This window comes from Helobdella robusta (genome assembly GCF_000326865.2).
Source record: "Helobdella robusta unplaced genomic scaffold HELROscaffold_32, whole genome shotgun sequence".
Lineage (NCBI taxonomy): Eukaryota > Metazoa > Annelida > Clitellata > Rhynchobdellida > Glossiphoniidae > Helobdella > Helobdella robusta.
Window position 1 is genome coordinate 732,015 of NW_008704589.1, and position 14,693 is coordinate 746,707.

Below are 14,693 nucleotides of genomic sequence, written 5' to 3' on the forward strand. Positions count from 1 at the left end.
CAATTCCTAATTTGATAAACTATTTATTATTTGATCAATAGCTTGATGGAAAGTTCAAGGTTACAAAAAATAATACTAGAAAATTTTCTTTAAAAGTTCAAACAAACAAGAAAGGAAAAAAAATTATAAATGAAACATTTAAAACACTCCACATTAACAACAAAACTTTGCAACATTTCAAAGGACCTTCTGGCATTCATCAAATCAATTTCATTTTTATTTACATAGTCTTACAAAAAATATTTCGAACAATCTCAAAACATTATTTTCACCAGCGCCAGCCATTATCATCATTTTCATCATCGTCATTTTCATCGTCTTCATTATTATCATCGTCATAATTATTATCATCGTCATCATCATTTTCATTATGGTTATCTTCGTCAGTGCTGTCTATAATTCAAAAACTTCAAGTCCCTTATCTGTGGCAGCAGCCAGAATCCTCAACTCGTCGAGGTACGCAAGACCCCAGGGCGAGCCCTTCGTAGAGACGACATTGTTGATCAGCTGGCCCTCACCACTGAACATGGCAACTGTCGTGGGTGGGGCAAGATGCAAATTATATTTTTTATATTCATCTCCATAATCCAAGTTATTCATCATTCATTCATTATCACGAAAGTTAACATTTATTCATTACCATATCTTTCTTGATAGAAACTTTGTTCATTAAAAACATAAAATGACAATAACATTAAAAAAATTACTATACAATATCTCAACTTTGTTACCAATGCAATTCCATTCTATTGCTGGTACCTATTGATACTCAACCACACAATCCAAACAGAGATGTACATGCAAATAGGACCAGCACCACTACTAACTTCCCCTCATAGCCTGATCAGCCACGAAGATGTTGTTAGCGTCGTCAACAGCCACTCCCTGGGGCTCCATTTCTTTAGTGCCATCAAACGAACAACTGCAACTGAACTTTAAAATTTGTGAACCGTCCTCAGCCGAAAAGACTTTCACGTGTCGTTCCTCGATATCCGAGACGATGACTCGATCTCGGTGGTCGACCACCACGTAATTTGAAAGTCCAACCTCGCTGTCACCCTTCCCTCTGTTGCCAAATTCCAGTTTTCGTTCGACGTAGTTGGACGTTTGAAAGTAGACGGCCAGTCGGTGGGGTCTGTTCCCCGAGTCGGTGACCACGTAGTCCCCGCACCTGGTCATTGATATTCCAGTAGGTCGGTCCAAATATGATTGGCTCATTGTTAGGACACGTGAACATTTGCCTGTTGGGTTTGTAAATAATTATCAAAAAGATCATTTATTTTTATACTTGCAAGTTAACATGGAAGGACATTTTTAACTATTTACATGCACAGGTATCCATGTTTTAATAGTACGAAGTCGTACCTATTAAACTCTCTTGAGTTCTCTGCAATACAACATTTTACCACCTATACACAAAGCTCTACACCATCATTCAATAATATGCCACATACATCCATCCATGAACACCATTTTAAACAATCATCCATTGACCTGACTCGTCCAGTTGAATCCTCTTGATAGCCCTGCTTGCATGGTCGGTGACGATGATGCTGTTTCCAGATGATTGGAAGATGATGGACCAGGGTTCAACTACCTGCCTCGTGTTGATAGCATGGTGCAGGTTGCCTGATATTGTTGTCATGGTTAATTAAATATCAAATGAGGAATAGTAAGATAAATGGAAAAAGAAAGTAAAGTGAAATTGAAAAGATTAAATTTAAATTGTTTTTAACTTCAGGGTTACAAAACTTTTTAATACATTCATGAGACAAATTAGCAACTGATAGACATGGAAATAAACTCTAAAGTTAAATAAACCTTTCAAATCAAAAGCTTTGATGCGGTCAGCTGCATTTGTGGCTTTGTAGTCGCAGGCAACAACAAGCCATTGGTCAGCCAACTTCATGAAACAACAGTCTCGACATTGTGAAAATCCCTCGGCTACCCAATGCAACTTCTTCCTACTCGGTGATGTGGCGATTGTCGTTTGGAGGGCAGTCCTTGACAGTCGGCCGCTCAACCTTCTACTCAATGTTTTGATTATTTTATCTGGGGCCTCTTGTTTTGGCACTGTCAAGCTGTCTTTCCTATCCAAAGTTGAATTCAAATTAGGAGGTGGTTGGTCAATGTTTAATGTGGACGTTGAGACTTGAAGTTTTGAAATTTTTGCAGGTTTAGGTAAAGGATCAAATCTTTTGAACCTCAAATTTTCAGATTTGTTTTCTTTGTTGTTGAATGATTCCTTTCTCATTATTTGTTGATCTCTCACTGAATGTTCTTTGGTGCTTTGATTGCTGCTACTTGAAGCTGTTGCTGTTGATTCTGCTACTTTTTTATTCTTAACTAAAGTTCCTAGTGAAACATTTAAATTTAAAACAAATTTAAAAGTATCTGGCTGGATGGCTGGTTTTATATTATCCATAGATGGCATCAATGAAACTGATTGCTTTATTTGGTTAAAGTCCACAAAAAAATCTCTACTCCCTGGCTGAGATTTTAATTGCGAAACTAATTCAATATTTTTTTGACACATTTCAAAATTAGCATTAAGTTTGCTGCTAACTTCACTTAATTCGTGCATAGAATTGTCATGATTATTTATTAAGTTCATCAACAGTTGAGTTTCCATTTTCTCAATTGTGGCAACTGCTTGCTTGGCAGCTGCTTTGATATCACTTTCACACTCCTCATAATTCTTCATCTGGACTTTTTTCATCTCATCATACTGCTCTTTCATTGGCTGTGTCTTGGCTAGTTTACTTTTCAAATCACTTTCCATTGCTGCTAGTTGTGTTGTGTAAAGTGAAACAGCTGATGATTTCTCTTTGATAGAATGGCTGTTATGTTCTGAGAACAAACAACACACAGTACATAACAAAGTAGAACAGTCTTCACAGAAATATTTATAATCTGCATCATGTTCACCACATTTCTCAGGATCCTTGTTCTGACTGCCAGAATCACTCGATCCAAATTGTTTGTCATTTAAAACTACGTGATCCTGAAATATTTTTGTTTTTCCATGATGGGATAAACATTGAGAACAGAATGCCTTTTCACACTGCAGACAAAATCCTTCAGAATGTCTTTCTCTACGTTGAAATCGACAAATTGAACAATTACCAAAATCAAAATTTTGTTTAGTTTTACTTTTTTGTTGCGACTGAAGGGAGCTTTCAATGGCTGACATGAGGTCCAAAATCTGGGCAATCCTGAAATCGGTCGGCAGGGCTTCAAGCCCCTGGGGCGAAACGTAGCAGGTCTTTCTGCAGGTGGGGCACGGAAAGTTACTGACTGCAATCAGACGAGTCTTGTTCACAGATTCGTAACAATTCTTCAGACAGACCAAACAAAACGTATGATGACATGGAAGAACCTTGGGGTTCGTGAACTGGTCCATGCATATGGAACAAGTCGTCAACGATCGGGCCTGTTCCTCCAAATCCGACTCACACTCGGCGTCGGAAGAAGCCATTTTATGAATTTTAATATAAAAATAAAACAAATAATTATATTTTTGAATGATTGATCGTCACATAGAGAGAATTATTTAAGATATTTCTTTTCCTGCTTACCTGAACAATCAAAAAATTTGTATTTGAAAAAAAATAGGCGGCGGAGGTGGATATTCAATAAATATCAAAATTTTACTCTCAAAATTAAAAGTTGAAAAAATACAATAACTAAATTATTTTTATTATTTCATTTTTGAATTTTATTTATATTTAAAATTGTGTTTTTATAATTAGTGAACTTATATGAAATTAAATGCCGAGTAAAAAAAAGTTTACTTATCTATGTTTATTCCTAAAACCATAGCCTAACGAAATTTAAGTAATTTTTTGTTAAATTTTAGTAATAAATTGTCGGATATATTTGAAAAAAATGGAAGAAATAGGAATCGTAGCAACTCCTTTCACGCAAGTTTGTTACAAGTTTCATTACCACCGGTTTATGTGTTTTAATCAAATGCCTAGTCATTGATATTGATGATAGATTGATTGACAGTTTTTTCCATATCACTACAAAACCTTTCTTTTACTTTTGATTTTAAAAAGTTAAACTGCAAATTCAATATATTTCTAAATAGTTAAATTTTTAAGCTTAATTACTGTTAAATTAACTCAAAAATTGTTTATAAATGACATTAATTTTATTATTTGTTCTCCCACTGACAAAAGATGAAAAGAGACTTAGTCACTAAATTACTAAACTAACTAAACAAACAATAATAAGACAATGCTTACAAAATTTTAAATTAAATAATGAATGATTAACAAAGCATTTGTTTTATTCTATTTTATATAAATTTTTGACGACAAGGATGACAGTACAAGCTCAGATGTGAAGACGAACGTGTTGCCTAACTACACTTATGACCCTATGGCCCTTGATTTGGATGACCATTATGTGAAACTTAAGGTTTGTATTGTATAGTTTAGCATTGGAATCATTTATTTTGTTATCAGTATTATTGGTTGAATAAATAGCATAATTACACTGCTTTTGTTTTAAGCTTCCAATGTTTTTTCCTTTTTTCTTATGTGAAATATTATCTTGATAAGCATTTTTTCAACAGAAACTTCAAAAGCAGCTTGAGTTTTTAGAAGTTCAAGAAGAATATATAAAAGATGAGCAGAAAAATTTAAAGAAAGAATATTTGCATGCCCAAGAGGAAGTTAAGAGGATCCAAAGTGTCCCTCTTGTTATTGGACAGTTCCTGGAGGCTGTTGATCAGAACAATGGCATTGTTGGCTCAACAACTGGTTAGATTTTTTCTTTCTCTTCTGTTCATTCTATTTATTGCTCTTAACTAAAATCTTATTTTATTAAATATTTTAGTCATTTGATATTTATACAAATTAAGCTTCGTCATAAATTAAATGTCATCAAACCACCAGGCTCAAATTATTATGTGAGGATACTCTCAACTATTGACAGAGAGTTGTTGAAGCCAAGTGCCAGTGTAGCATTGCACAAGCACAGCAATGCACTGGTCGACGTCCTGCCTCCTGAAGCTGACAGTAGCATCACCATGTTATCAGCTGGTTAACCTTTTTAGTTATTTTATAAACTCATCATTCGTTTCTTCAAGTTGTTTTTGCTGGTTTTGTCATGGATAATGTACTAAAAGTTTTTAAATGTTGAGTGTTCCACCAAAATCATTCACTAGAAAATAATTAAATTCCCAGATGAGAAACCTGATGTAAGTTATTCAGATATTGGAGGCATGGACATTCAAAAGCAAGAGGTCCTCATTTAATTTTGTTCCATTCTTTATTTTTATTCATCATTCCAGTTGACTGTCAAGGCACTTTAAAAATTATTCTTCTTGATATCATCACCCTCTTCACATTCTGCACACAGGTCAGAGAGGCAGTGGAACTGCCACTCACTCACTTTGAACTCTACAAGCAAATTGGAATCGACCCACCAAGGGGGGTGCTCATGTTTGGTCCACCTGGTTGTGGCAAGACCATGTTGGCCAAAGCCGTTGCACACCACACCACTGGTCTGCTTCTGATTTTCTTTTTCAACATTCAATCAACTCAGTTGGGTCATTGACCTAGTCGTGTTATTCAAATCGTTTTTTCAACTTAATTTGAATTGAAAATATAAATAAAAAAAAATGTAAAAAATCTTTCATATCAGCTGCTTTCATACGAGTGGTCGGTTCAGAGTTTGTTCAGAAGTACCTGGGTGAGGGCCCTCGAATGGTCAGAGATGTTTTCAGACTTGCCAAAGAGAATGCACCTGCCATTATATTTATTGATGAGATTGATGCCATTGCTACCAAGAGATTTGATGCTCAAACTGGAGGTGTGTTGGTTTGGTTGGCTGCTGTTGGTAGGCCATCCTCATCTTTCAATGCTTCCTCACAACATCATTACTTATAAATTACTTCACAAACTACTCACTTTTTTAAAACAACATTTTACTTTACATGAGAATGCATATTGAATCTGAATTTTAGTGAAATGATTTCCACACAGTTTGATGATAGTTCAATTGACATGAATTAATACATATAATCCAGCTGACAGAGAAGTTCAAAGAATTTTGTTGGAACTACTGAACCAGATGGATGGTTTTGATCAGACTGTTAATGTCAAAGTATGAAAATTATCATAATACTCTGCTTTTTATTAATGTACAAATTTCCTAGTCTGATGAATAGAAATTTGTAATGAGTTTTTGTACATAATGTAAAAGGCAAGAGATGGATAACAGCTAACAACAATGATACTGACAGGTTATAATGGCCACTAACAGAGCCGACACATTGGACCCTGCTCTTCTTCGTCCCGGCCGACTTGACAGGAAGATCGAATTTCCTCTGCCAGATAGGAGGCAGAAACGATTGATATTTTCGACGATCACCGGCAAGATGAACCTCAGCGATGACGTCGACCTCGAAGACTACATATCAAGACCTGATAAGATCAGTGGTGCTGACATCAATGCTATCTGTCAGGAGGTCTGTTGGTTTGATGCTCCGTCTTTTTTTTCTTCAAATTTTCGTTCACACAAAGTGCAATTCTAGATATTTAGTTGAGGTTTATGAAATTTATGACTGTTTCGGTAACTACCGACCAACTTTGTTAATTAAACAAATACTAAAAAATACTTTAGAAAGATAGATGTTGCAATAGTTGGGAACATTATTTAGTGAACCTTTAACAATAATTTACAGGCTGGCATGCAAGCAGTACGAGAGAACCGCTACGTTGTCCTACCGAAAGACTTTGAGAAAGGGTACAAAAACAACACAAAGAAAGATGAACAGGAACACGAGTTTTATAAATAACTGTGCTTTTGTTTTAATATTTTTTAAGTTATGTATGAAATGTTAGTTAATTGGTTAATTAAAAATGTGTCATTCAAATATATGTAGTTATGTGCATTCTCATTAAGTTGGTTCTTGACTTTCTTACATGATTTTCCGTGATAATAAAGTTTCGTTGCTAATTTCTGACTTTCGTTTCGAAATTTCTATGTTGAAAGATCTAAATATTTTCGATTGTTTTTCATTTTGTTTTCATTTCAAATATCAAGCCTTCACACTTTAACGGAGAAGCTGGATGCAACTAGATCTCTATAAATAATGGTAGTTGTGGATGTTGTTCAGCGAAAAAACATCTCTAAAATTAATTTTTAACCAGTTCAATGATAGGAGCTATGTTTACATGAAAACAATACATGTGCATATGTGATCAGTTTAAGTATAATAATAAAACGAAGTATCATTGTCTATACATCACCATTATACAAACCATAGCCTGGCAAAAATATGAAAATATTCCACCATAGTTCAATTTCATAGTGGTATATAAAATAGAATTACGAGCAACTTCACACCGAAAACACCAAACAATGAATGCGGAGAAGACAGAAAAGATCCCTTCGTTTAGTACGTATTCATGTTCGATGCTAGAGTGTTGCTGATTCTTTTGAACCTGGGAAGAGAGTAATAGACCTTTAAACCTTTATTAACGCGTTATCACTGTTAGTGTAAGAAATATTGTGTAATATGCATCAATGGATTGTAACATGTTAGGTTAGGCGCGATGTTACAAATCATACGTTAAAACGGAAAATTGTGTGAAATGAATGAGAATACTTATTTATTAGCATTACATTCAAAATGAATAGAAATGAAGGTATGTCGGACAGACAGAATGCCAAAAAATAGTGAATAACATAATAATACTGGATAAACAGGAAAACTACTATAAAAAAAGGTAAAATGACACGATAAATGAAGGAAAAATGATGGTTTAACGACTACTTAAGCAGAAAAACAAGAGCATTACAAAAGGATTTTAAAACGAAAACAAAATCGTTTGAGAAATAAATTAATTTTAGCAGTTACACATTTTTAAATGGTTGTGCATTATATGGAAGGCACCAAAAGATAACATAACTCAATGGTTCCTCTAAATTATCTGTCATACAGGCAATAGCATCTTATTGGCTTGAGCAATAAATGAATCCAAAAAGGTGCTTACTTTCAATATTGCTTCAAAATTTAAAAAATTAAAAAAATGTTCATCAAAAAAATCAGTTCTGCAACTGATAATACAATCACCTCTTACAAATTTTGCATAGCCGTATCATAAAATGAAATGATCTTAATAATGGTTTAAATTTTTTTTCACACACACATCATGTTCTTCATAACACGCAAGACATTTAAAATATTTGAACACTAATAGTGAAATCTCATGAAAATTCAGCAGTTGAAAATAAATAATACATCAATAACATCAATTAACACCTGACTGTTGATTACACGGAATAACTACGTAAATATGACTAACAGCTGGAATAGATAGAATAAAACAAACTTTTATAACATTAAATATTAAAATAAAGAACATTAAGACTAATGAACTATAAAGATAATGTAAAAAAAAGTTATTGAGTGAATCTGACAGATCTTTTAAGCTGGATGAGAGCTAGAGTGAGAAAAATTATGGAAATGATGATTAGAAACATTTCATTCTTCCACTGATCAAAAGAGCTCAAGTATTGGATGCCTTGACTTTCCAGATATTCATTGCCTGATAGACTGTAGTCAATAAAAAAAATAATTTCGTCAATTTGCATTTGTGATAGTTACAGAAATTCAGCAAATATTAATTATGTCAAATATTGTGATATGTTCTGCAAACTAAAACACTGCCATTACAATTACTACTGTAACAAGTTTAATTTGTCAAAATCACTTCTCTTAGATTATTATGTTTAGCTATGTAATTAGTTGTATATGGTTTTCATGTAAAATGAAGATGGTTAATAAATTTTTAACATTTATTCATTAATTGATAATTGACCAATATGATGATAATTGACCAATTTGATAACTGACCATTCAATGTGCGTTTGATTACCCGACACACCATCGTCACAGAACGTCTGATTCTTCAAACTATTTATCAGAAACATCTGTGGCCACAAACAAACAAACACAAATCAAATAAACAAAAAAAAGATGATAGACACTTGAAAAAGTGAACAAAAACGATCCTGGACAAAATTGTTGAGTGGATAGGATGTAGAAAAACAGTTAATTTATTCGTCTACGTGCAATAACATTCTTCAACAACACCACCAATACTTCAAACTTCCTAATAAATTACCTTCCACAAGACATGATCAAATGATCCATTACCCATTTTGAAAAAAAAAATTCATAAAAAAGATATAACTTTCAAGATAATTTCAAGATTGTTAACATGAAAAAAGAAAAATAAACGAAAAAAGAAATAAAGACTAACATTGATACTGTATCTGAATATACTGCCCCAACAAACCCATCTGAGAAACCTGGGGACAGTTTCTATATTGACCAGGACTCCACTGTAGACCATCATGGTCACCCAGACGAGAGAGGTGAGTACAGTTCCAATGGCATGCTGTCTGGTCGACGCACTGAAGAACAATGCCACTGAGGCTCCAGCCACGTTCGTTAGGAAGATGTTGAAAGCATAGATTAGCAGGTTGTACAGAGTGAATGGAAAACCTGCAAGTGGGGTTTACAGTACTATTGAAAACTCTAGAAAAAAAAACACAAAGAACATCAAAAAACTGAATACGATACACACAATTATGCAAAAAATTGCAAAAAAAAGAAAAACTAAATAAATGCAAGCAAATACAAAGCAACAATTAACAACCAACAAAAACCGCACTTACAAACAAAACAATACGAAAGAAACACCAACACAAAAAAACAGAATCATACAAACAAACAAACAAGCAAACAAACAAACAAACCTATCATAAAGAAAGTAATGATGGAGAAGAAAATGATTGGCATGGTACGCAATGGCAGAACTTCGAATAGAATCTTGCATATGAAGTATACAACGATGCCATAGTAACCACTTATTGTTTCATGGCTGTTGTGTTTGTGAGTGTGTTTGTGTGTGTGTGTGAGTGAGTGTAACGATTTATTTATTCATTAACTTATAATTGACTTATTCACTTAATTTTTTTTATTCATCATTCTTGAAACTGATAAATATATATGTATTTTATTTTTTTAAATTAATAAACAATTCTATTACTAATTATTACTGTTAAAGAAAGCCAAATAAACATGTGATCTACCATTTGTTTATTCAATAATGGCATATGACGACAGAAAATAATTAATATTATCTATAATTACAATCAGTAATTATATTGAATATAATAAAATATGAAACGTAGAGTTACATGTATATAGCTCGCTCCCTTATGAAAACATCAACAGAGGACATGTTGGCAAACACGTGATTCATTACTATGAAGAAGAAGGCTCCGACTCTGAATTTTTGGAGAATAATTTTTTTAAATCATTTAATTTATATAATAATATTATTACAATATAATTATCTTATACAATTATTTTATGTTATATAAATATTTTAATGAGATTATTTTGTGCTATTAATAGTAATTGTTATGTACATTCTTCAAATTATTAATTTAACTGATTTCTAAAATTAATTGGATAAACAATTTAAACAAAAATTTTTTAAAAGAGGCACAGAAAATGAACTTATAAATTATGACAAAATAAAAAAGTTTTTAAAATTCCACTTTCATTGATGTCAATAACGTGAATAAAACGAAAATTACTAAATAATCTCAAAATAAATTAACTTATGCGAAAAAATATTGAAAAAATTTGAAAAATAAACAGAAACATATAAATTTCAATCAATCAATCAATCAATCAATCAATCAATCAATCAATCAAATCAACCTGTTTTGTATTTTAGTTCGTGCACTGTGGGCTGATCTGTCAATCTGGAAATAGATTGAGCCAACAATGAGTGAAAGGATGAGTGCAGAGAATGCCTGGAAAATAAGTTAATGAAAATAAATTAATTAAGAAACGATTTGTTGTAGAATAGGATTTGAAGAAATTCGGTAAACTGTCTAAAATTGAATTTTAAATTTAAGAATTATAGTTAATTCTTTTACTTAGCACTTCAATTTATCAATTAAATTTTTCTCAAATCACAAAAGAGAAATAATTTAAAGCATGAATACAAATCAGTAAAAGATGAAAAACCGGCGTTGATATGGCTCTGGTATTCCTGACAGTACATTTGAAAGTTCTACATGAAACTGCAGCCAACTATTTTGAAAAATTAATTTTTTGAACTTTTTAAACGTTAATTGTAATAATACTTTCAAAATGTTTTCAAAAAATTATGTTTCCATAAAACTTCCCACTAATTTAAAAACACCAAAACAGACATTTCATACAAAAAAGGAAACAAACTGGAAAAAGCAGTACACACCTGCTTAAGAAATGATGGCTGTGGGATGTTGATCCTACTGGCTCTCATAGGCTTTGTCTCCGAAAAACTGGCTTCTATGAATTTTATTTCTTTATCTAACCTGAAAAAGATTAATATTGAGAATAAATCTATAGGAAATTTAACATTTTAATAGAAATATCAAAATTAAATTAATGTAGGCTACTAATTCGAATATAAACGGAAAATAAAATACGCTAAGAAATTAAAACAAGATATAAAACAAAGTATAATGAACATGAGTTGCAATGAAATAGACAAACAAACACAGAACACTCCTTACATTTCACCCCAGACAGATTTCTGGTAAGCAATCACAAGATTGTTATGATGGTATTCTGATGATGATTTACTGACATCTTTTCAAATGAAATAATCAATTCTTTCAATTTGTGTAATACTAATAATTTTTTAAAACTTCATGGAAGCACAAAATTATAAAAAAGAAAAGCTTTTAAAAAGCTATTGTTAAATATAGTTTATCTTGTTTTTAACAAAATAGGGTATATTTGACAATTTTTAACAAGATAATGAAAGCAACTAAATTAGTAACAACAAAAACTTCATGAGCAAACAACACAACCAACATATAACAACAACACATCAACGTAACCAACATGAAAAAAACAACAATGCAGCACGCAATCAACAAAAACATACCTTCATCCTGATCGTCAGCAGCCTGCAACTGTTTAACATCACTGCTAGCAACCTGAAGTTTTTTGTTGACATATTTGTTGCCATCCAGCAGCTGTTTTCCATCTGCAACATTGTTGTCAACACTGATGTTAAAACCAACATTGTTGATGATGTTGTTGTTGTTGTAAGTGCCCGAGAGAACGTCTAATATGAAATCCGATGGGTTGTCGTGCTCTTCACAGATGTAGCCTGTTTGAGGTGTATGTTTGTATACGTTCATGCTTGTTGGTCATGTTTATCTGAATCTATTTTTGTGTTTGTGTTCATGATTGTATATGTTCATGTTTATGTTATTATCTGTAGATAATGTTTGTGTTCATACACTAATGATTTATTTTTACATTTTCAATTTTCAATTGTAACAGATTATTTCTGAAATTGTTCATCTCAAGCTACTCCATTATTTTTTATGCAAATAAGCAACTTTTGCATAAAATTCTTTTGGAGTATGTCATTAATTAACAATAAGAACAAAAAGATTATTGAAAACCACAATAAAAAGGACAACAATAATAATAATAAAATTAATAATAACCTGAAGAAGCAAGAAAATCAAGAGTTTTATTAGCAGGCCCATGAAAAATTGTCTGTCCTTTAGAAAGTACAAAGAGCTGGTCAAATATCTTGAATATTGAATAGCGTGGTTGATGGATGGACATTATGACTGTCATACCTTTCAGTGCTAAACTGTACATAATTAATCACATAGATAATATTAAAGATTTAATTATAAAATTATGAATATATGTCCATGTATAATTAATATTATATACATAAAAAAGAGTTTGTGTATATGCAAATGTAGGAACAATATAAACATAAATGTAATTCATACAATTAAAAGTACAGTGAAGGTAAGCAGTACAAAGAGAGAACACAAACCATTAAAAGGACTGTAGAAATATTATGATATAGTACCATAGTAGTACATTAAAATACTGAGAAATAAAACGCTGAAGTAGTACCATTATAAGCACAAATGCATGTAAAAAAAATCTCTGGATGAATGAAATTAGTGTAAAGAGATATTTGGTTAAGCTAATGTTGAAAATTTCAAAAGAAAAAGAAAATCAAAGAAAAATAATTTGACTGATTTGGTACAAAATTTTGTTGAAATAGTAAACAGTACAGCAGACAGATGGCCCTCAAAATAAATTTAACATCAGTGGCCAGCCAGTAACAATCACAGCAAGACAAGCAGGTGTACTTGGAAATATCAAACTGTACATTCCAGAGAGATAGAGAAAGGAAAAAAGGAGAGAGTGTGAAAAAGAAAGAGAAAAAAGAATGTGTGTAACCTCTTAAGAGTCAGCATGACAGAATGAGCAGTGCTTGCGTCCAAGCCAGATGTTGGTTCATCAAGGAAGAGGATGCGTGACGATGTGATGATCTCCATGGCAATGCTTGTCCTCTTCCTCTCTCCTCCTGATATGCCTCTCGTGAAGCTGTTGCCTATCTTTTGTCAGTTCGTAGGTAGGGAGGTGGTGGTGGTGTTGTTTGTAAGTTTTTTTGGGGTAATTTTTGTAACAAAATATTAATTATCAAACAGGAGTGTATAAAACTATAAAAATAAACAATTAATCTGGATACCTTAGTGTTAGCACATTTGGTCAAACCCAGTTCTTGTAATGTTTCATCGACTAGATTATCTTTTTGTTTCAAAGTCATAGGTTCATGTATTCGTAGGTTGGCTGAGAACATAACATTTTCCTTGACTGTCAGCATACTCATCACCATGTCATCCTGCATTAATTCATAAGCTAATGAATGAACAAAATTATGAATTGTAAAGTAAAAAAAGTAAGCATGCAATTCTGCCAATATCCAACAAAATTAACTCTGTGAATAAAAAAAACCAAATAGACCTGTATGACATAACCAGCAATGTGTTTGAAATTTGATGGGATATTCTGTCCATTTATCAAAACTTTTCCCTTCACACCTTGACCTGAACATTGACCGGCAAGCAAATTCAACAACCTGATACAGATGCATTTGCATTATTAGGAAATGGAATTGTAAACATTTTTTTACATGAATACATGTAAATATATAAAAGTATATGCAAATGTTTTCAAACTTTTAAGTTTAATGAACAGAAATTAAAAAGTAATACAATATTGACATGTAAAGTAATTGAGATTAATTAATATTTTGAAAAACTTGATCACTAGTCAAACATTGATTGACATGTGAAGTAATTGAGATTAATTGATATTTTGAAAAACTTGATCATTGAACATTGATTGTTCAATAGTTGTCTCAAGCCATGCAATCAATTCATGAACCACGTAAAATCAGATGAGAAAAAAGTTTCAACTAACGTAGTCTTTCCACATCCAGTAGGACCAAGTATTGCATTGATGCCTGGCCTGAATATACCACTGGAGAGTTAAATTTCATATGTATATTAAATATAATAAAATCATTGGATCAACTGACAAGTATATAATTACTACTACACTACATAATTATTGTCATATGACATCAAAGTTGCAATCTATTAATTCAAAACATTGGATATAGAGGAAAAATTTAATTATTTATAGACTATGTAAAAGAAATGTAATTATTTAGATAAATTACTTGAGATTATTGAGTACACAAATTTTGTTTGATCTCCTTCTACTGCAGCAGTGACATCTTCTAGAAGAGTCCACCTCATAAGAAAGA

General features: G+C 32.2%; 3 protein-coding genes across 3 annotated transcripts; 1 reads left to right on the plus strand and 2 right to left on the minus strand.

Moving 5' to 3' along the window:
* Positions 1-393: 393 nt before the first annotated feature.
* HELRODRAFT_175087 (hypothetical protein) lies at positions 394-3,478 on the minus strand (the record flags this gene model as incomplete). Its single annotated transcript, XM_009022524.1, has 4 exons — positions 394-533; positions 828-1,241; positions 1,495-1,629; positions 1,822-3,478. 4 exons carry the CDS (start codon positions 3,476-3,478, stop codon positions 394-396), a joined length of 2,346 nt encoding a protein of 781 aa, XP_009020772.1.
* A 1,101-nt stretch (positions 3,479-4,579) lies between these two features.
* Positions 4,580-6,811, plus strand: HELRODRAFT_82280 (hypothetical protein; the record flags this gene model as incomplete). The annotated part of the gene is made up of 8 exons (XM_009022525.1): positions 4,580-4,769; positions 4,905-5,051; positions 5,196-5,254; positions 5,371-5,515; positions 5,656-5,823; positions 6,041-6,117; positions 6,257-6,481; positions 6,698-6,811. Coding segments are annotated over 8 exons (1,125 nt in total), but the record flags the coding sequence as incomplete, so codon positions are not given.
* Positions 6,812-8,421: 1,610 nt separating this feature from the next.
* On the minus strand, positions 8,422-14,406 carry HELRODRAFT_82208 (hypothetical protein; the record flags this gene model as incomplete). The annotated part of the gene is made up of 13 exons (XM_009022526.1): positions 8,422-8,575; positions 8,876-8,952; positions 9,285-9,529; positions 9,784-9,908; positions 10,228-10,317; positions 10,760-10,854; positions 11,072-11,137; positions 11,935-12,209; positions 12,556-12,707; positions 13,319-13,476; positions 13,611-13,763; positions 13,886-14,000; positions 14,345-14,406. Coding segments are annotated over 13 exons (1,767 nt in total), but the record flags the coding sequence as incomplete, so codon positions are not given.
* Positions 14,407-14,693: the final 287 nt, after the last annotated feature.